A 22,985-nucleotide genomic window follows, 5' to 3' on the forward strand; every position below is an offset into this window, starting at 1 on the left:
ACAAACATGAAAATATGAACTGTAGAATACTCTACACAAATGTGAGTTATAACCACTAGAACCTGTGGGAGCGCTGGAGAGAGGGTATAAGGAGTCACATTACTAGGGGGAAACATCACATACTACGTTTCTGTTTTGAATCAGCAGAGCACCCTGATTTTTCACAACCCTCTCTCCAGAGCATTTTCTTTAGAAGTCATAACATCAAAGTGGGCTTTGAAATAATATAGTAATAAATTAGATTTTAACTGCATTGGCCAGGTAAATTACCCAACAATATACTTCAGACCAAAGCTGCAGACAAATTTTAGTTTTGCTGAAATTCAGTGTCATAAACTATTGACAGAAATAAATGACTTCAAGCTCTTATGCTTATTCAGAGGGTTCCCTTGCTATGACCTTCGCTAGGGTAGAATTTGGCCTCTAAAATAAAGCACAAATGATTCACTTCACTCTTCTTATTTGCCTGAAAGTCACAGACCTCAACAATAAAGAAAGCCAAGCTCTGTCAGTGTATTAATATGGAAGGCAATTCATCCATTGAAAATCACAGTTATTTGTAGAGAGAGTGATTGTTATTGACACGCCAAAGATAACATGATGGAAAGTCAACAAATAATTCATGAGTGCTGTCATGCTGGGACCCCCACGGGAGGAAGGCCTCCGGTGGTCCAGAGAAGCCCAGAAGCATGCATGCTTGGGGAGGAAGAGAGAAATGGTCATAATAGGGAATAACTGAGATGACCAATAAAAGAGACATGACATTATAAAGACTAAATCTCAAGGGGAAAGTACCACCATAAGCATACACATTAGCTATATTTTCATATTATATTCTATGACTCTGGTATGGCCATCAGTATTTAACTTGAACGAATTATTAACCCAAACTTAACATCAAGGCAATAAATATATTTTAGTATAATTCATGGTACTCAAACTGTGCAAAAGTTTATAGTTTTAGGTAGATTTTTTTTTGACTTGGAAAATAGTTGTAATTTGTGAGGAAGTTTCATTCTCTTCTTTTACAATAAACACATAAACAAGAAAAAAATAAGCACTCCATTTTTTTTCTTTACAAAAGGGCAAAGATGATGAAGAGGCAGCTTACAGAATAAAAAAATTCAAAGATCTAACGTATGTGATTTTGCATTTAATTTCCCGTACTACATAAGAAATACAACTAAAATCAACTATGTGTATTTTATCATATTATATTAGCATGTATAGTCTGAACTACGTATGTGTGTTTGTGTGTGTCTTTGAAAGGATGAGAAGGTAGGAAGTTGCAATGGAGAGAAATATTCAAAAGAGATGGATAATTGCTCTTACAGGAAGTGAAGACTCAGAGGGACTTGCAGACTACGTTAACGCGCTTAGAATTCACTCTAAGGACTACAGAAAGTCACTGCAGAGTTTTAAGTTCAGGAGTGCCTGGCTGCTGATCTGCATGTTAGAAACATCCCATTGGCTGCATGGAGGATGAATAAAGATCCAGATAAAATTATGTCACTAATTCCCTTCATAGTGAGACATACCGATCTCCAAATACCTTACAACTCAATCTTTTGAGAGTACAATTTTTAAAGAATGATCTAAGTCACCCTAATCACATATTATAACAAATAATAATTATAAAAACAGCAATCAGCAGAGTATAGAAGAGTCAGCTACATGGATAAACATAGGAATATAACGCTGGTATAACGTCCTTGGGTAACAGAGTAAAAGGCAATCATATCAATAAAACTATTGCAGACTAATGCACCTCACCATTTTCCACCAAATCATCTCCAACAGTGAAGGACAATGAACTTGTTCCTTAAGGGCCCAGGCACAATCTCCTGAAAAGCTGATTTCATCTTAGGTTCTCACACAAATGCTACACTCTAATCCTCACTATACTAACTCGATTAACTTCCATCAAATAAAATTGATGTTCCAGGAACATGACTCTATTGTCATCAAGTAATGTAAGCACAGAACCAGCCCCAAACTGGCCCCATCTTGTTTCTAACAAGATACTAAGTTGTTCTCCAGAGAAAACAGAACAAAACCACAAGTTCTGCAGCCAAAGCATGTGCAGAGGAGAAAATTCTGATCTCAAGCAACACTAGGAACCAAAGTGTCTCCCCGAGTGGCATTAAAGGACTGGAACACGACTGGAACCTGAAGGTTTGAGGGCTTTCAGAAGCGAAAGGTCTATTGTCCAGGGTGATTAGGAGCTGATCTTTTCCGCATTTCTTTTACCGCTTAACCGTATGTTACCAGAAACAGCACACCAGCCTCCCTGCCCTAACTCACAGACGCTTGACCGAAACCCAGACCAGGGAGGCTGGTTCAAGCCTGCCTCCTGTCTCCTTGTTAGTGGGCCTCACAGTACATCTTTTTCTTTTCTCAGAAGCCAGTGTCATAATATTAGCTTCTGTGCGTGTCAGGGAGTGAGCCCTTTGCTCCTTGACTGTGATCATATCATCCTCAACCACACCACGTCCTGTGCTCACCTTACCTTTCAATATTTGCACGCTTAGCGCGAGCAGCTACTCTGGACCTCTGTCAGGAAAGAGTTTTATTGGTTTAAGCCTCATGTGGAAGTGGTATTTGACTGTATCTCACACATCTGGCTGGCGGGGACTTTTTCTTAAATGTTTTGCTGTCTCAACATGTCTTATCATTAAGCCAGGTGTTTTGTATATGCCTCTAAGTCTATAAATCAAATAAATGCATTAAAACGTTGAAAAATGGGAAGAGAGAGTGATGTTGAAATCGAGTTCCCCTGACACCGAGTTTCTCTGCAGAGTTTACGACTAACCACTCTATCTAAAACCTTATTCCCTTCCTCGTCCAATACCTGTTCCCCTAAGATTGAAGACCATCAAAGGAAAGGAGGAAAGGGGGAGTTGAAACCGAGCAGGACCCGGGGGCCCCTCCCAGGTACAAAAGCCTTTCCATATCCCCTGTTTCTCATTTGTAGGCTTCAGTCTCTTAGACCTTCCCTGAGTTCCAAAGGGCAGAGGCAAACAATTACTGATGGGGCGCGAGGAGGAAAGGCAGAAACAGAGGAGAAGCAGTCAAGGAACAATAGTGCAGCAATAAATCGGGGTCTTGGTTCCTCCTCAAGGGATGTATATAGCAATACACCTCTGAGTTCGTCCACAGGAACTAAGGTCCCCACCCAGGTGGGGGATGGTAACTTCAGGCTGAGCACAAGCAAGTGGACCCCTGACTGGTAGGATCCAGAAGGCTGATGATTGACATTCCTGGAGCAACGCTCTGTTACCTCATCACCAACCAATCAGAGGAAGGTTGCACACCCTGCAGACCTCCCCGCAAATTGTGCCTATGAAAACTCTTCCTCGAAACCATCCAGGGGTTCAGGGGCCCTTGCAATAAAACCTTCTCTGCTCAAAACTCTAATGTTTGAGTATCTTTGGCCTCACTGTGCTTTCGGACACACAAACTCGGGTTGGACGACACTATGTGTGTTCCCTAGCAAGAAAATTACAACACTGGAAGTAGCAGCAAGTTGGCTGTTGGAGACAGCGGTACTGAGAAGAGATTTAGCAGCAGTAAGGCGAGCACGGATAATCCAAACGGTGAGCCTGAACAAATTAGCAGGAGCCAGACTTGGAGGCAAAGAACTGAAATAAGAAAATGACTTCAAACCACTGAAAGGGATCTGAGTTCGCCAGGCCAACATACTCCATTTTGATACAAGGGTCATTTTAAGCTGAAGACACTTGAGATGCAGCAGATACAGGAGGAAGCCTTCCCTTATCTGACTAGAAGCAGACACTTCTGAGAGAGAAGGCTGCCATAAATCCCCCTTTTAGGGTAGCTTACCCCCAGGAGAAAGACTGAGAGGAAACCTACCCGAAGTTCCTTCTCTCGGGGAATTTTTGGCCATGAAGAAGAGGAAGAGCCTACTCACATCCGCTTGAACAGACGCGGTCGCCGGTTCTTACTTCCCGTTTGTACTCTTGAAAAACCCACTTGAGTAGAAAGACAAGTGTGTCTGTTCCATCAAAGTCATTTCTTCTCCCTCCCTTTCCCCTGCTAAGTAGGTGCCCAAGCCTTTACCTTTAACCACTTAGAGTCAGCTGCTTCTTTTGTTAGCTCGCATATGCATACAAATAAACCCTTCTCTCCTGTTAATCGGCGTTGTCCTCCCCTACAACGTAGTGAAATAAAACCACTCACTTGTGAAGTTTGTATTGTCCTGCTGTTTCCTGGGAGAGAACTTCATACAATTGCACTCTTTGGTTCCATTCTCACTACCAAACATCTCGCTGCAGGAATATGTGCTCAGATGACTTACTAAGAAATGGAGAAAAGTAGTAACGCTAATTAGATTTCTACAAACATAACCCTGTGCCTTTTAATTCTCCATTAAAACAAGTGAATGCACAGACTGCTGGTTGACAGGAGGTCTGTTTCTAACATTTGCACCTTTTAATTTGACAAAGGATGGTAATAAGCTTAGAGATTCGGATGTCCACTTAGGGAAAAAGTACGTAGAAATAATAAAGACAAATTGCCTAAATAAATTTAAAATATATTTAAATTTGCATCTGTTTAGTATAATAGGTTAGAATTCTGTGTGATCTTCAACTAGTAATGCAGCCTCTCTGTTCCACAGTTTCTTCATACATAAAACGGGGAAATATTTAACGAACTTAGACTTCTTGTAAGGCTAAAAGATAATGTTCATAAAATGCTTATCACAACTCCTAACATGTGTAGGTCACAACAGATGGAAACAGTAGCAGATAGAATTACAGCTCTTACTGAGGTAGATCTCATTTTTAGGAATAAATCTTTAATTTTACTTACCCTTCAAATTTCAAGCAACTGACAAATGTTGTCAAAACTTCAACATATCAAGTCACATGTAAAGTGTAAAAGTTTTATGTAAATGACCAAATCAACTTTCACAAAACTAAATGCTTTCACCAAAAAATAAAACTCCAGTTCATGGAATTGTGACTACTAAACTCACACCGTTTAGCGATTAATTACAATTATGAGCAGAACAGACCTTATAAATGAACAAGATTTTTATGTCTTCTGTATAAGGAAAAACTACTAATTATTAATAAAATCATCAACTGTGTCATTTAATACCAACATAATTTTTTAAAACGATGAAAGAGAATATCAGGTAAAGGTGAACAATGATTCTGGAAAAGTTAGAGAAATTTTTAAAACTCCAAAGGAAATATGTTGGTCTCGACAGTTGAACATACAGCTTCAATTTACTCACCCCAAGTGGTTAGTCCTAACACTGCGACAACAAGCAAAATCAGGGCGATGCTAGTCAGTCTCAGAGCAGTCTGATGCCATTTTGGACATTCAGGGTAATCTGTAAGAATTAATTTTTGTTTCTGAAATATTTAAACGTTTAAAATGAACTTGAAAATGTGTCATACAAATGTCATATTTGGAGGGTATGCATTATCTTAAGGTGAGGGAAAAAAAACTACAATCTCTGTTTAAATTTCCTTGCCACAGAGAAAGGAGGGGAGGGACAATTTAGGAGTTTGGGATGAACAGACACACCTACTGTATATAAAATAGATAAACAACAAGGGCCTAGTGTATAGCACGGGGAACTATATTCAGTTTCTTATAACAAGATATAGCAGAGAAGAATTTGAAAATATATGTAATTATATTTTCTATATAGTTGAGAAACTAACTGGAACTGACATTGTAAGTCAACTACACTTCAATAAAAAGATAAATTAAAAACATTCATATTGCCACAAAAAAATTAATAAATTGCCTTACCATGAACACATGTTTAATTATCTGTAAAAAACTGGACGTGTTGATTCTAAATTAGGAGTCAATGTGCTTTATTTGCTATTTATTAAATACTCCTCTTAACACTTCTGTTCCAAAACTATAATTCATATAATAATCACATTAATTAAAACATGTCCACTAAAATCTGTCATTTACCTTTATGTACATCTTGACTGAATTAAACAGATAATATTCATTGTGACTGAGGCCCAGGAAGGAAAAATATAAGTACCAAAATACCAAAATAATTGAATGACAGTAAAAATGAGTGCCTCATGTAGAAACATAAACAAGATTGAGTACTGCAGCCATCTATTTTCCTAAATGTTGTTTGAAATAAAAGTTGTATATCTATGTCAATTCGTGAAACAAAACTCAGGTACCAATCTTTATGATTATAAACTTTGCTTCGATTAAGGAAGCATTATAACACTTTCATAATTTTTAACCCAGATCAAGTCAAATCTGATCCATTATATGCTCAATTGAACAATATTTATAAACGTATAATCACATGCCAGGAACTGGGCTGGATGTAAGCGTTGCAGAGAGAAAACTGCCCAGCCGATGGGGAGACATCTGTGTAAGCCTATTATTTCAGAATAAGTTCATGAATTTTCTGAGCAGTAAATTCTAGTTCAAGTTCTTAAAAACTTCCCATTAAAAGCCTAAGATTACGAGACCCACAGAAAATTCTCGCTGTATCAATTCCTACCTTTGCATGTCCACTTGTGTTGGCAGTGGTAGGGATGTTTCCTTGGCTTCTTCACCATTGCTCTCTCTGTGTTTTGACTCTGTCCAAACTTTCTATAAATAGAATAATCCATGTTTGAATGAGATGGAGAGAGAGACATCACCTGATCAAAAACAGTCAGTGTCTACAGACTGTGGCACCGAAACAAAGCTTAGAGCTAAAAAACCACAAAGGATATGGTTTAAGTTGGGGGAACTTCATTGTTTGAATGAGTGTTTTCTTTCAGGATATTTTATAGAAAAATTGTGAAGGTAATACAGACAGAGTTGCCATATACCCAACACCCAACTTCCTCTATTATTAACATACTACATTAATATGGTACAGTTTTTGAAACTTAATGAATTAATGTTGATATGCTATTATTAATTAAAGTCTATACTTATTCAGTTTTTCCCTAATACCTTTTTCTTTGTATTTACCTAACACCTTTTTCTAATCAAGGGTCCCATTCAGGATGTCACAATGCATTCAGTCCTCACGTCTCCTTGGGAGTGACAGTTTCTCACTCCTTTCTTATTTTTGATTATTTTTAACAGTTCTGAGAAACGTTGCTCAGATATTGTGTAACATGTTTCCAAATTGAGATAGTCTAATGTTTTTTCTCATCATTATATTTGGGTTATAGGTTTTTGGAGGAAGACCACAAGATAAATTACCATTCTTAGCACACTTTACTAAGGGTACATACTATCAGCATGACTGCACTTGACTGCAACAGTGTTTGGAAGCTTTATCTACTGAAGAGTTACTCTTTGTTCCTCATTTCCATGCTGTACCCCTTGGAAAGAAGTCAGTGTGTGCAGTCCACACTTATGCCCCACCTCTTTCAGAACGGAGCATCTACATAAATCATTTGCAATTGTTCTGCAGAGGATACTTGGTTAGTGTCTCATTTACTTATTTATTCAATCATTTCTATCAGTAAAAATCATGCACATTTATTTTACATTTTGAGTTATAATCGAATACTACTTTTTTGTTCACATTGTTCCAGCTTTGGCCACTGGGAACTCTTTGAGTTGGCTCCATGAGTTTACACTGATGTCTCCACCTCTAATACATTACATCATGGGCCAGGCTAATCTCCTTATTTGCATTTTTATAATCTCCCACTCCAATAGTGAGAAACATGGCTACCACCGTCACCATTCATTTACTTAATTGTTCAATTCCAATATATGTATTTAGTGGTTTCAGAGATGCTATCCCGTATCATGTGAGAAAATATTTTATTTCTTACAAAACATCTGATCTATCCAAAGCATCCATTGAGACATTTGGGCCATGATTCATTAAATAATACAAACATTAACTTTGTTAAAATTTTGTGTTTTTATTATTATAATTCATGACAAATTTTAGATTTCACATTTATCCTTGCTCTTTCTCAAATGAAGTTTGGCAGGGTTACTCCTAAATCCATGAGCAATTTTTCTCAATTGTTGGTTTTTTGTTTGCTCTGTTAACAATTTTGTATATACAAATTTGATTTTGTCATTATTTTCGTGACTGTGGTGGCCATATTTGAATGTGACCACTAAGAACCTGGGTGATAACTTGTTCATTGCTTTGCCGTTGATCTTTCAACACTTCAGTGGATCTCCAAATTGAAGAATAATGCACTACCATCAGCTCTTGAATTTTGCCAGCCTTCTGCTGAGTTGTTCTTCCTGTGATCACTGTTCAGTACTGACGTATAAACATTCTAAATTCCTGGTAGAAATCTTGGAACTTTTGATCTTCTTCTGTCCCCGCCATGCTGTCCATGGACATACACTCTCTCAGCATAATCCATTAGATTGTCTAAATTCTCTTCTGCATTCTCCACAATGTACTCACAAGTTTCATTTACATCTTCTAAAGGCACAAGTGGAAGCCCAAACAATATGGTGCACACTTACGGGTTAACCATTGTCATAAACTCACATGTCAGACCCAAAGACTTTATATATATACATACATACATACATACATATAGCCACAGTGATTGTGAAAAGTGAAACAAGCATTCTTTACTTGCTCATTTTGTAGGAGCAGTCAAATTGTGTTTGTATTTGCATACAAAATCCATCATGCACATTGAAGGGTTAATGTCGAGATTTCTTTCCTGTGCAAATACAGATATTTTCTTATATACATATGTAAGTCTTGTCTTACCTTTTCATTGTTAGTGCATAAATCAACGGAACATCATAGGTTCACTGCCCTAAAAGAAGCCCCTGTGTTTCACTTTCCAACCCTATCCCTCTCCCAAACTCTGATAATATTTACCTTCTCTACAGTTTTGCCTTATCCAGACATCATATAAATGAAATTATATAGAATAGGGCCTTTTCAAACTGACTCCTTTCAATAAGAAATATTCATTGAAGATTTATCTATATGTTTTTGTGGCTGGAGAGCTCATTTTTGTTGTTGCTGTTCCCAGCATATGAATGTACCACAGTTTGCTTATCCATTCTCCTCCTGAAGGGCATCTTAGCTGCTTCCAGCTTTGGGCAGTTATTATGAACATTCATGTACAGTCTTCTGTAGCATTCCATTGTATAAATACATCGCAACTTCTTCATCCAGGCATCTGTCAATGGACATTCAGGTTGCTTGCATGTCTTAGCTATTGCATATAGTGCCGCTATGCTTCCTGAAGTCGTAGTATTGTGAGAGATAACATCTGTATCTGCGATGAGAAAAACCAACACACAGAAGAGGAGAAAACAAATACGGGAGAAAATAATCTGTTGCTCTTGAGACTAAAAACTGTGACTTATACAGAGTATAAGAATATATAACCCAAGTCTTTAGAGAAACTTTTTTTGCCTGAAGCAGAAATCAAAATTCTTTACTGATAGTTTATGTAGAAGAAGTAATAAGAGTCTAGATCAATTAAAGATGCAGTGAGCCAATGGGAATGTATCAAAAGACTCACTGAATGTGTGTTAGTGACCAGAACATCCAGAGAAGTTAAGCCTTCAGTTGCTCCTCTCTATGAACATTTTATAATTTGAGAACTCGAAACTTCATCATACTATTTTTTCAACATGGACATTATGTTCCATTCATTCATTTTATTTCAATTTTTTAAAAATTTTAATCGGATGATGGGAGAGTTTGTTTCTGCTTATATGTTAAAATTGTTTTAGTCCTTATAAACTATTCAGTTGGAATAATTTAAATGCTTTCCCTCTCATAAAATTATTAAAAATATGTTCTACCTATTTTTCTATAATGAATACAAACTGACATCACACACATAGAAAGAATGACTGCTTTTAATTATTGGTCTACAGTGAGAGAATCTATAGGATAAGACAGAAACATATGCAACTTTTATTACTTAAAATGTTCATTCAGATTCCTGTTTTTGACACATTCAAGCAATGTCTCATAATTTGAAGGAAAAAAATGTATGGATCTGTAAGTCTCGTGAGAAATGAGACTCTGAACTATTGATTTACTTTTTTTTTTTTCCTGAGGGAGCAAGTGCAAATAATCTAAGTTGTGGTCCCTGGTCATGATCACATTTTCTGAATGGTCTTATTAAAGATAATGATGTGGTCATTTGAAACAATACCAATTCCAAATGAAAGTGTTGATTTCTGGGACTCCGAGAAAGAAAGCCCTAGTCAGAGGACCAGTCCTTTCAATTTCTGTGCAAAGGAAAGACAGCATCTCCTGTTCACATGTAACATAATGTTATTCATCCCTGATCCTCAGAGGAAAGCAGAGCTCAGCCACAAGCAATACAGGATTGGGTCACTCAACTCGCCATTTGGTTTTGTGTGTGTGTGTGTATGTCTGTGTATGTGTTTGCTGATGAAAACATAATACAACTGAAAATACACTGTGAGCTAATAGAGCTAAACCATTTTTAGAATTGTGCCTCATAATTCCTCTGGCAATAATCTGTTAACAGAAAAATCTGAGCTGTTGACCCTGGGATATTTCAAAAAGTGACATATGGCAATATACATTTTGGGAGGGTTTTTTTGTTTATTTTTTTATTTTTTATTAAACAGTGTTGTAAAAAGTGTTTCTGCACCTACTGAAGTACATGGCTGTGCATCATAGACTTTGAGAGTGCAAGGAGATAATTAAATGAACCAAATTCATAACTTTGGAGCTGAAATCAACCATAGATAGAAGCCTTGTTCCAAATTTGTCATCACAGCCTTTAAAAAGTTCAGATTCCTGGTTCCCAACCCCCAAAATTATAATCCAATAGATTTGGGGTGGTGTGTGGGAATGTATATTTTAAACAAAAGCTCCCCAGATCATCTTGACACACATTGTAACTGGGAGGCATTGGTCAAAACGAACAGTTCAGTTTTGAAAATGAAAAAATAATATCTTCTGATGTTAACTGCTCACCCAGACAATTGTAATAAAGAAGAAACTGAAACACAGCCTCCAGCACTCTTTCTAGCATACAAAATTACTCTATTACTGACTCTTTTTCTAATGGATATAATTTGACAAAAAATGAAATTGATAGCTCACAAGAAAAGTTAAGTGAAGGTAACTATCTTGTTAGTTTTATTCCTCTAAATATCTCCAACTTGACTAGCTGGGTCATACACCAGGTCCTGTTTCATTAAGCACCCAAATCACAATATCCCAAGTTCCATCCCACTTTACTGAATACAGAAGAAAATCAGTATTTACCAATTTCACTTTCCTGAATATTTAAAAAAGAATCAATGACAATTCTTCTCAAGCTTTTCCCAAAAATTTAAGAGGAAGGAACCCACCCAAATTTATTTTATGAGGCCAGAATTACTCTGATACCAAAGCCATAAAAAGACAATACAAGAAAAGAAAATTACAGACCAATATCCCTGGTGAATATAGATGCAAAAATTAGAAAAGATACCTGCAACACACAGTGTTTAAAGAGAATCTCCAAGTATATTAAAATAAAACACCAAGAAAACATAGGATAAGGAACACTCACAAGCAAGAACTGGGCAAAACACTTGAAAAGGCTTTCACAACAATTGATATTTAAATAACTAGTACACATGAAAAAAGATGGTGATTCTTGGTATAATCAGGAAAAAAATGCAAAATTTAGGAACCTTGAGATAGCATTATATAGCTTTCAGATTGGCAAAATGTAGCCCATCTAACACAACCAACTATCACAGAGATTGTGAAGCAACAGCAACAATGACCTATCGTGGGTGGAGATGCGCAACCATTTTGGAAAACACTTTAAGTGTTATCTAGTAAAATAATAGAAACACATTCCCAAGGAACAAGAAAATCTAAGCCTTTTTCCTAGAAAAGCTAGTGATGGAATTGTGATTATGTTTACCAAGACACATATGAAGAATATTCATTGTAGCTGTTTTCCTTTAAAGCCTCAACGAACAAAAAACACCTGAATTGTCCATCAAAAGAATTATTTTAATTACTGTTGCAGTAATTAAAAGTAATGATCTGCATAGCTACATGTAACCACAAAATAGATGTCAGGACAGAGATAGAGACGAATGCCGGTGGGAAGAGGGTTAGTGGTAGCCAATTCTGTGTCAGTTATCAGTGAATAATTTTTCTTCTATCGCTGTTAACATTTATTGCTTTCTTACACAACCTCGTAACGACAGCCATTTTGCGAATGAAAGTTTGGAGAATGGGGGCTTTTTGTATATGTTAAAGTTGTAGATGTTTTAATGTGATAAAGTCAAGAGAGACTTCATTATTTCCACTATAGTTGACTTAGGTTACATAATTTGTTTAAAGTCACAGAATCAGAATAACGTAGCAGAGATTTGTACCCAAATTTGTACCTGCACCAAAGTTCTGTTTAATCTAATGTATTATACTGCCCCCTAGTGGTGTGAACCTACATTCACAGGCATCTGTAAGTGAAATTATGTAATTTTCCCTTTTTTGAGGACTTGGGAAGATTGAAGATCTATTTACTTATCCATCATCAAAGTAATTTTTTTACTTTTTAAAAAAATTCATATACTTCTGAATTTGTATAGTTATATGCTTTAGACATGCATGGAGGAATTAATTATATGAAAGGTTAACATGTATAGTGTTTGTGTTTTCTGAGGCATTGTACTATGTATCCTAAAACTTATGAAACTATTATTATTCCTACCTTAGTAGTGAAATGAATGACTCTCAGAGAGCCTATGTAACTTGCCTATATTGTATGGCTAACCATGGCCAAGTCAAAGCTCACGTGCATTTGTTCATCACCAAAGGCCATCTTTGTAATCATGAACTACACTACATAGTATAGTTTTTCCCTAATTAGAATTTTTGTCAAGGTTCTATTCTTTCACTGCCTGATTAATGCTTCTCCAACACAGTATCTTCAGACTGACCACAAGCATCAGATCTTTTGAAATCAACTCTTAGGTAACACCTCGTTCAGATACTCATTTGTGTAAACATAACAAATAAACAAATATCTGATTAATGCCTATGATCTGTAACTGTCTGAAGTAACTGAGAGTTTGTTTTGGAACGTGTGTTGATTTTGCCACTCCACTCTTGACATTGGTGGTGAAAAACTGATGGTAAAAAAAATTCTTCTCGGGGAGACAGGAGAAGATGGCAGAGTAGAAGGGTCCTCGCAGCTCACCCTCTCCCACAAATACACCAAGACCCACATCCACAGACCCACTCAGCCAACCAGAGCACCTGCGGAACTCCGACAGAACATCGCCCTCTTCAAAAGATAAAGACGCCCAAAATCTGGTAGGAGAAAAGGCAAAAAGAAAGAACAAAAGGCAAAGCAGCGCGGGACGGGTCCCGCGGGGAGGGAGCGGCAAAGGAGGACTGGCGCTCGCTCGCTGGGTCTCCCCTCTCCAACTGAGAGGCCAGCGGGACGGAGTGGGAGCCTCCGAGGCTCGGATCTGTACAGAGCAGCCCTTGTCTGACAGAACTAAGTTAAACGGGCACAGAGCGTCCCCCCGACACCCAGCCTGAGACGCGGGCCGGCAGCGGCAGGCAGGGCCAGGCTGCACAAGCCGGGCGGAGGACGGGGGCGGCTGCACGGAGGAAACTCCAGGGGACTGCAAGGGGCTGGGCGCCATGGCTGTGGGTGTACAGGACAGAACAACCTGGGCCCTCCATAAAACAGCCAGGTTGATGTGCTCTCGGGGGAGGGGTGCACACCCCCATCTCTGAAAACCCGTGGAAACTTTTCAGGGGAAGAGAGGCGGGGCCCAGGGACAGCCGCCATATTCTCAGGCGCTGAGCACCCGAGCGGGGGCGGGGGCGAAACCTGCATCCGCACCGAAGGGCTCAGCAGCCTCAAGGGCCAGACTGAGACGGGCCTACAGCCCGGGGCAGGTGGGATCCTTCCATCCTGGTCCTTCAAAGAACTTGCTCCACAAAGACAAACAAGGATCTGGGTCTTGGCTCAGAGCAGGGACGAGGCTGCCCCTCGGTCTTCCCCGAGCCCACCCGCGGAGCGCGACCAGGGCGGAGCGCGCAGCCGCACAGAGCAGCAGAGCTACCGGTGGCGCAGGTAGAGGGACAGCGGCCCCCCGCCGGTAGGGCAGGAACACAGCCCCTGACCGAGGCGCTGGGAGGGGACACGACCCGCCCTCCTGCCTGGCCAGTCTGCAACATCTGACTGCGGCATCCGGAGGGGCAGTGACCCACCCGCCCGCAGCAGAGGAGAGCTGCATCTGACCCCGTGTTAGGAGGAGGCGCAATCTGCTTGCTGACAGGTGCTGGGAGCAGCAAAGAAGAGGGAGCCAACGGAGGGCCTATGAAAACAAGCTGCGCTTCCAAAACAGGATGAAGACAGAAAGACTTCACATTAAAAGCACACAGACTCCAGGAGAACACCAACAACACCCCCCCCCCTTTTTTTTTAAATCTGTTTTTACCTGTTCTATTTTCTATTACTCTCTTAATTTTTACTTCTTAATTCATTTCTATTTCTATTGGGTATTGATGTCCTGTTATTGATTAGACACAGGTTTCAAATACATCTATTCATCTCCCGCCCTTCTTTTTTGTTTTTTAAAGGTTTTAAAAGGATGTCTCAACCCGATTAATACTCTGCTTCAACTCGGTCTTCTATTATTCATTATACACTGTTTTCAAACCCTCTTTCTCCCTTCTTTTAAAAATCTTTCTCTCTCTCTCTTTTTTCTTTTTTTCCCTAAGTTCTATTCCTAAATAGGCATTAGATAGATAAAATCCTTAAGATCCAAAATAGACAACTGATACTCCATAAACCACAGTGCCAGAGAGGTATGAGTAAGATGAAGAAGCAGAGAAACCTTTCCCAATTAAAAGAACAAGAGGAATCCCCTGAAAGAAAGCTCAATAAAATAGACATTGATGGCCTACTAGATCAAGATTTCAAAAAAGGAGTGATCAAATTGCTGAAGGAATTAAAAGAGATAGTGTTTAGAGATATAAAATGTCAAAAATGAAATTGAAGCTATAAAGAAGAGCCAAGTAGAATGGGTAAACTCATTGACAGAGATAAGGAATGATCTAATAGCTGTGCAAAGCCGACTAGATAATGCAGAGGAACGAATTAGTGATCTAGAAGACAGGGCAACAGAAAGCACCCATTCAGAAGAACTACAAGATAAGCAAATAAAAAATAATGAAAATAGCATAAGTGACCTATGGGATAATATAAAGCATCCCAATCTTTGCATAATAGGAGTCCCAGAAGGGGAAGAAAGATAAAAGGGGATTGAAAAGGTTTTTGAAGAAATCATGACTGAAAACTTCTCAAACTTAAAGAAGAAATCAGATATCCAAGTACAGGAAGCTCAGAGGGTCCCAAACAGGAAGAACCCAAATAGACCCACACCAAGACATATCATAATCAAGATGGCCAGAGTCAAGGATAAAGAGATGATTCTAAAGGCAGCAAGAGAAAAGCAAAGAGTAAGTTACAAGGGGACCGCCCATAAGGCTCTCAGCTGATTTCTCTACACAAACACTACAGGCCAGAAGGGAGTGGCAAGATATATTCAAAACCCTGAATGAAAAAAAGATGCAGCCTAGGATACTTTATCCAGCAAGGCTATCTTTAGGATAGAAGGAGAAATAAAGAGTTTCACAGACAAAAAAAAAAAAAAAAAGCTGCAGAAGTTTAGCAACACTAAACCCATGCTAAAAGAAATATTGAAAGGGCTATTCTAAATAGAAAAGCAGCAGGATGCTACAGAAATGAGAAACTCACAACTGGAAAGGTGATAACTCATGAATTACAAATAAAGAAAACACGAAGTTATAAAAGAAGACATACAAATTACTGAGAGTGGGAGAGGGAGGCAGGGAAATATGGAATATTTTTTTCTTTCTTTTTAAAATTTTTTTAACAGTAGGATGGGTTTGAGATCATGTTACTATCAGTTTAATAAAAACAGTTATAGTAATGGGTTAATAGATATACAAAAAAGGGTAACCACAAGCCAAAAATTTACAAGGGAGTCACAAAAATTAAATAAAATCCATGATAATACAAAGGAAAATTACCAAACCACAAAAGGAAGAAGAAAGGAACAAAGAGAATATACCAATTCAACTGCAAAGATAAGTTCAAAATGGCAATAAACACACATCTATCATTAATTACTGTAAATGTTAATGGACTAAATGCTCCAGTCAAAAGACATAGAGTGGTAGACTGGATAATAAAGCAAGGACCTTCAATATGCTGCATACAAGAGACCCACTTTAGGGAGAAGGACACATATAGATTGAGAGTGAAAGGATGGAAAAGGATATTCCATGCAAATGGAAAAGCCAAAAAAGCAGGTGTTGCAGTACTGATTTCAGACAAAATAGACTTTAAAACAAAGGCCATAAAGAAAGATAAAGAAGGACATTTTATAATGATTAAAGGAGTGATACAAGATGAGAATATTACACTCATTAATATATATACACCCAATATAGGAGCACCTAAGTACATACAAGAATTACTAACAGAGATAAAGGGGGATATTGATGGGAATACAATCATAGTTGGAGATTTTAACACTGCATTAACATCCCTAGACAGATCTTCCAGACAGAAAATAAATAAGGCAACAGAGAAATTAAATACTACAATAGAAAAACTAGATTTGGTGGATATTTTCAGAGCATTTCACCCCCCCAAAATAGGATATACATTCTTTTCAAGTGCACATGGAACATTTTCCAGGATCGATCATGTACTTGGGCACAAAAGAAACCTCAACAAATTTAAGAAGATAGAAATTATCTCAAGCATCTTTACTGACCACAATGCCATGAAACTGGAAATCAACAACAGAGAAACAAAGGAGAAAAAAAGGAAAGCATGGAGATTAAACAATATGTTATTGAAAAAACAATGGATCAATGAGGAAATCAAAGCTGAAATTAAAAAATACCTTGAGACAAATGATAATGAAAGCACAACCACTCAAAACCTATGGGACACAGCAAAGGCAGTGCTAAGAGGGAAGTTTAAGCGATACAGGACTTCCTCAAAAAGAAGAACAATCTCAAATAAAAAATTTAACCCACCACCTGAATGAATTAGAACAAGAAGAACAACAATCCCCAAAAAGCAGCAGAAGGAAGGAAATAATAAAAATCAGAGAGGAATTAAATACAATAGAGATTAACAAAACCATAGAAAAAATCAACCAAACCAAAAGCTGGTTTTTTGAAAAAGTAAATAAAATCGACAAACCTCTGGCCAAACTCACAAAGAAGAAAAAAGAGAGAGCACAAATTAGCAAAATAAGAAAGGAAAATGGAGAAATTACAACAAACAAAATAGAAATACAGAATATCATACGAGAATATTATGAAAAACTATATGGAACCAAACTGGATAACCTAGAGGAGATGGACAAGTTTCTGGAAACATACTGTCCACCAAAACTGAATCAAGAAGAAACTGAACACTTGAACAATCCGATCACTAGAAAGGAAATAGAACTAGCAATTAAAAACCTCCCTACAAATAAAAGTCCAGGACCGGACGGCTTCACCGGGGAATTCTACCAAACATACGAAGAAGAACTCATACCAGTCCTTCTCAAACTCTTCCAGAAGATTGAAAAGGAGGGAATACTCCCAAACTCATTCTATGAAGCCACCATCACCCTGATACCAAAACCAGGCAAAGACACTACAAAAAAAGAGAATTATAGGCCAATATCACTGATGAACATAGACGCCAAAATCCTCACCAAAATTTTAGCAAATAGAATCCAACAACACATAAAAAAGATTATACATCATGACCAAATGGGGTTGATCCCAGGGACACAAGGCTGGTTCAACATACGCAAATCAATCAATGTAATACATCACATCAACAAAAGAAAGGACAAAAACCACATGATCATCTCAACCTATGCAGAAAAAGCATTTGATAAAATTCATCACCCATTTATGATAAAAACTCTCACCAAAGTGGGTATAGAGGGAACATATCTCAACATCATAAAAGCTATATATGACAAACCTACAGCCAGCATAGTACTCAACGGTGAAAAACTCAAAAGCTTCCCACTAAAATCTGGGACAAGACAAGGATGCCCACTATCACCACTCCTATTCAACTTAGTCCTGGAAGTCCTAGCCACAGCAATCAGGCAAGAGAAAGAAATAAAAGGGATCCAAATTGGAAAAGAAGAGGTAAAAGTGTCATTATATGCTGATGACATGTTACTATATATAGAAAACCCTAAAAGGTCCACACAAAAGTTACTAGAGCTGATTGAAGAATTCAACAAGGTAGCAGGTTACAAAATTAACGTTCAAAAATCAGTTGCACTTCTTTACATTAACGATAAATCAACAGAAAAAGAAAGTAAAGAAACAACCCCTTTAAAATAGCACCTAAAGTAATAAAATATCTGGGAATAAATCTAACCAAGGAGGTGAAAGAATTATACACAGAAAACTATAAACCATTCATGAAGGAAATTAAAGAAAACTTTAAAAAATGGAAAGATATTCCATGCTCTTTGATTGGAAGAATCAATATTGTTAAAATGGTCACACTGCCCAAGGCAATCTACAGATTTAATGCAATCCCTATCCCAATTACCCAGGACATATTTCACAGAACTAGAACAAATCATAATAAAATTTATATGGAACAATCAAAGACCTAGAATTGCCAAAGCATTACTGAAGAGAAAGAAAGAGGCTGGAGGAATAACTCTCCCAGACTTCAGACAATACTATAGAGCTACAGTCATCAAGACAGCATGGTATTGGTACCAAAACAGACATACAAACCAATGGAACAGAATAGAGAGCCCAGAAATGAACCCACAAACTTTTGGTCAACTCATCTTCGACAAAGGAGGCAAGAACATACCATGGAATAAAGACAGTCTCTTCAGCAGATGGTGTTCGGAAAACTGGACAGCAGCATGTAAAACAATGAAGCTAGAACACTCCCTCACACCATATACAAAAATCAACTCAAAATGGATTAAAGACTTAAACATAAGACAAGATACAATAAACCTCCTAGAGGAAAACATAGGCAAAACATTATCTGACATACATTTCAAAAATGTTCTCCTAGAAGAAATAAAAGCAAGAATAAACAAATGGGAACTAATGAAACTTACAAGCTTCTGCACAGCAAAGGAAACCAGAAGTAAAACAAAAAGAAAACCTACGGAATGGGAGAAAATTTTTGCAAGTGAAACTGACAAAGACTTGATCTCCAGAATATATAAGCAGCTCATATGACTCAATAAGAAAAAAAAAAACAACCCAATCTAAAAATGGGCAGAAGACCTAAACAAGCAACTCTCCAAGGAAGACATACAAATGATCAAAAAGCACATGAAAAAATGTTCAATATCACTAATTATCAGAGAAATGCAAATCAAAACTACAATGAGGTATCACCTCACACCAGTCAGAATGGCCGTCATGCAAAAATCCACAAATGACAAATGCTGGAGAGGCTGTGGAGAAAGGCGAACCCTCCTACACTGCTGGTGGGAATGCAGTTTGGTGCAGCCACTATGGAAAACAGTGTGAGGATTCCTCAAAAGACTAGGAATAGACTTACCATATGACCCAGGAATCCCACTCCTGTGCTTGTATCCAGAAGGAACCCTACTTCAGGATGACACCTGCACCCCAATGTTCATAACAGCACTATTTACAATAGCCAAAACATGGAAACAGCCTAAGTGTCCATCAACAGGTGACTGGATAAAGAAGATGTGGTATATTTATATGATGGAATACTACTCAGCCATAAAAACCGACAACATAATGCTATTTGCAGCAACATGGATGCTCCTGGAGAATGTCATTCTAAGTGAAGTAAGCCAGAAAGAGAAAGAAAAATACCATATGAGATCGCTCATATGTGGAATCTAAGAAACAAAAACAAACAAACAAACAAAAACAAAGTGTAAATACAGGACAGAAATAGACTCACAGACAGAGAATACAGACTTGTGGTTACCAGGGGGGTGGAGGGTGGGAAGGGATAGACTGGGATTTCAAAATTGTAGAACAGATAAACAAGATTACACTGTATAGCACAGGGAAATATACACAAAATGTTATGATAACTCACAGAGAAAAAAATGTGACAATGAGTGTGTATATGTCCATAAATGACTGAAAAATTGTGCTGAACACTGGAATTTGACACAACATTGTAAAATGATTATAAATGAATAAAAAATGTTAAAAAAAGAGTTTATTCCATATTTCAGTGATACTACAATTGCACCAGTCATTTCTGGGCAATCAGAGATGGAAGTTGTACCTGTCAAGTCAGTACAGGGCACTGGTTTATGATTGGGTAGCCCAGAGCCAAGGTAGGCATCTGGGTTGGGTAACTTTTCAGCAGAGTCTGCTTCTGAGTGCCATCTGCATCAACAGCTTACAGCTTCTAGGGGCTGCAGATCATTCACGTGGCTCTTTTCATGTGAGGAGTATTTCAGAGGATGAAGAGGGTGCTTTTTGCTTTGTTCTTCTCAAAGCCGAGTTCTCTAAGGAAGTGGTTCTCAGCTGCAGGGAGCCTGTTCTCACAGTACCTGCTCTACAGAGATCTAATCTGTTTCATCAACACTCGTGGAATTCACTCCACAAACAGCCGGTTTCCCTTGGGTTTTGGGCGAGTCCCACGGGGCACTCTGGGACTCTCACACTGAAGCAAGGGATGTCATGTCTTCGTAGGTGGAGCCGACAGTAAGGGTTCGAACTGCATGATTTGGAATTGATTTTGAACCTCATAAAAGTCAGGCAAGGCTTACTTACTAGAAGCATTAAAAAGGCACCTGCGATTTCCTCCTGCTTTTTCTTGCTGCTTTGGAAAAAGCTGAAAACCCCTTTATTTTCTTTCTCTTTCACGGTGTCTGGGTTCTGTGATGTTTGACAGGACTCTGCTGGTATCTACGGCATCCCATTCTTTTGGTCAGGAGGGGACTTTGTTGGGTAGAGAGGCCCCTGAGTGTGACAATTCCTCAAAAGCAGGGGTGCTGGTCAGTCTCACATGTGCTGCAAATGACAGGGACAAGGTGCTGAAGTGACCCACGCACTGACCCTCGCCATTGTCTTCCGAGTTTTCTTTTCTTTGAAACTTTGCAATGACTGTATTTCCATGAAAAGTGAAGACAGTACACTTCAGAATTTGGGATGAGGAAAGGCAGACGGTAAAAATCAGATATCATTTTTAAATGTTTCACTTCAGTTTACCAAAGGACCTATTCGATTGTTGAGTTACAGACAGCTTTAAAAAAAAAAAATGTTCCCTGATAGATACGGAAAATCAAGCATTAAAACAATGTAGACAGAATTCCAAACGACCACAGTAAAATAGTCCCTATCAGTTCACGCAGCCTCATTCTTCTGGACTTGGGGTCAGCAGTCTCATGAAGCTGTCTGTTTCTCAACTACAAAGAGTTCTGGAAATCTTGATCAACACGCTGGAAAGGTCTGACCAGTGTCCAGGCAAGGCCACCAGAAGCCTGTCCCCACAAATCTATTTTTTGGATGGGAGTGTGAGGAGTTTGAAGTGCCCGGTACAGTCCCTTTCTGTGGGCTCTGAGGTGGTCCTTCGTCCTTGAAGTCACAAACTCTGACCCTACCAAGTTGCAGACACTTCCTTTTTATTGTTTTGTTTGTTTGTTTTCTCTCTCTCTCTCTTTTTTTTTTTTTTTTTTTTCATGGCCACAAGCTGGAATCAGCTGAGGCGGGGCTAGAAAATGCACTGGTGCATATAGTTTTGTCCCACAGTTGGCGGACCTGATTTAACTGGGCTGGGGTGTGGCCTTGATACTGTTTGTTTTTTTTCTCCCTCGCAAGCTTTCCAAATGTTTCCCGTGCAGCCAAGATTAGAGAACGGCTGTATTTAAAGCTAAGCTTCCTTCCTGCCTTCGCTTACACAGGGTTGACATAAGTTGGGCGTAACTAACAGAGTGGGATGCGTGGTTAAAATAAAAAATCATTCTAAGTTAATAGGAACACTTATTAATTTAATTTGAGGGGACAGGTAATTAAGTTTACTTATTTTTATAACAGAGATACTGGGGATTGAACCCAGGACTTCACACAAGCTAAGAACACGCTCTACCACTGAGGTAGACCCTCGCCAGGACCACTTATTAATATGGAGCCTTTAAATGCCCATTCTTTGTAACATTCCACAAAATCAAAAGAACAATTAAAAACAAAAGCCCACATACAGGCCCTTCAGACAAGCGTCAGAGTGAAACAGAGCGGGCTGCAGGTGGACAGCCACACCTTTTCTTTTCTTTACGCCCATTTTACGAAAGATAAAATTGGAGTGCAGAGAATTTGAGTGGCCTGCACAGGGTCAGGGGAGTAATAATCAGAGTCAAGAATTCTTACCAGGCAGCCTGGCTCCCACGCTGCAAGCACAAACCACTAAAGTGGAAGAGCGCCCCCACCACCGCTAAGCTGGTGCCCCTGGCAAAGCAAACTTCCTTCTGACCAAAGTCCGAGGAGCCTCCCCGCCTTCACAGGCAGAGCTCCCGTGATCAGCCTCTCCTCCTGGCCTCCTGAGGGGCTGCTGATGCAGGTGTGCCCACTTCGAGTGAGCCCCACGGGGCCCATGGTTTGAACCCGTCTTGCCAGATGCAATGGTGTTGTGGAAAAACGTGTTCCAGGTCAGCATTACAGCTCGTTGTTGCAGCTCAGTCGTGACAGCAACCTGGGTTCAGGCGAGAGACCAAGCCGCACCCCTAGAGTTGGAGAACTCAGGTTTATAAGGCCAACAGGACCAGAGAAGTTAACACTCCAAGCTCTGGACCCCATCTGTATGTTTACACAGGCTTTTATAGGCTGTAAGTTTACACTTTGCAACATCATATGCAAATAAAGTATAACAAAAGTTCACCAACCAGGAACAAGCTTTGTAGAAATAGACCAATCAGGAGTGAGGGAAAAGGACCAATCAGGAGTGAGAGAAATAACCAATCAGGAG

The 22,985-nt window shown here is 38.8% G+C and overlaps 1 protein-coding gene across 5 annotated transcripts in view; it reads right to left on the reverse strand.

Moving 5' to 3' along the window:
• The window catches only part of LOC107033143 (C-type lectin domain family 2 member D-like), a 49,641-nt gene that overhangs the window by 5,652 nt on the left and 21,004 nt on the right, over positions 1 to 22,985 (reverse strand). For 3 of the 5 annotated variants that reach the window (XM_072954762.1, XM_072954763.1, XM_072954764.1), the window contains 3 exons: positions 6,524 to 6,615; positions 5,264 to 5,362; positions 4,201 to 4,317 (listed from right to left, as the gene is read on the reverse strand). In XM_072954762.1, coding sequence (XP_072810863.1) covers positions 4,201 to 4,317; positions 5,264 to 5,362; positions 6,524 to 6,615 — 308 coding nt within the window. Of the gene's footprint in view, positions 1 to 4,200; positions 4,318 to 5,263; positions 5,363 to 6,523; positions 6,616 to 20,469; positions 22,744 to 22,985 lie in introns of those variants that run through there. The other 2 variants (XM_072954766.1, XM_072954767.1) reach the window with 2 other exon arrangements.

The sequence above is a fragment of the Vicugna pacos genome, chromosome 34 (assembly GCF_048564905.1).
Source record: "Vicugna pacos chromosome 34, VicPac4, whole genome shotgun sequence".
Taxonomy (NCBI): domain Eukaryota; kingdom Metazoa; phylum Chordata; class Mammalia; order Artiodactyla; family Camelidae; genus Vicugna; species Vicugna pacos.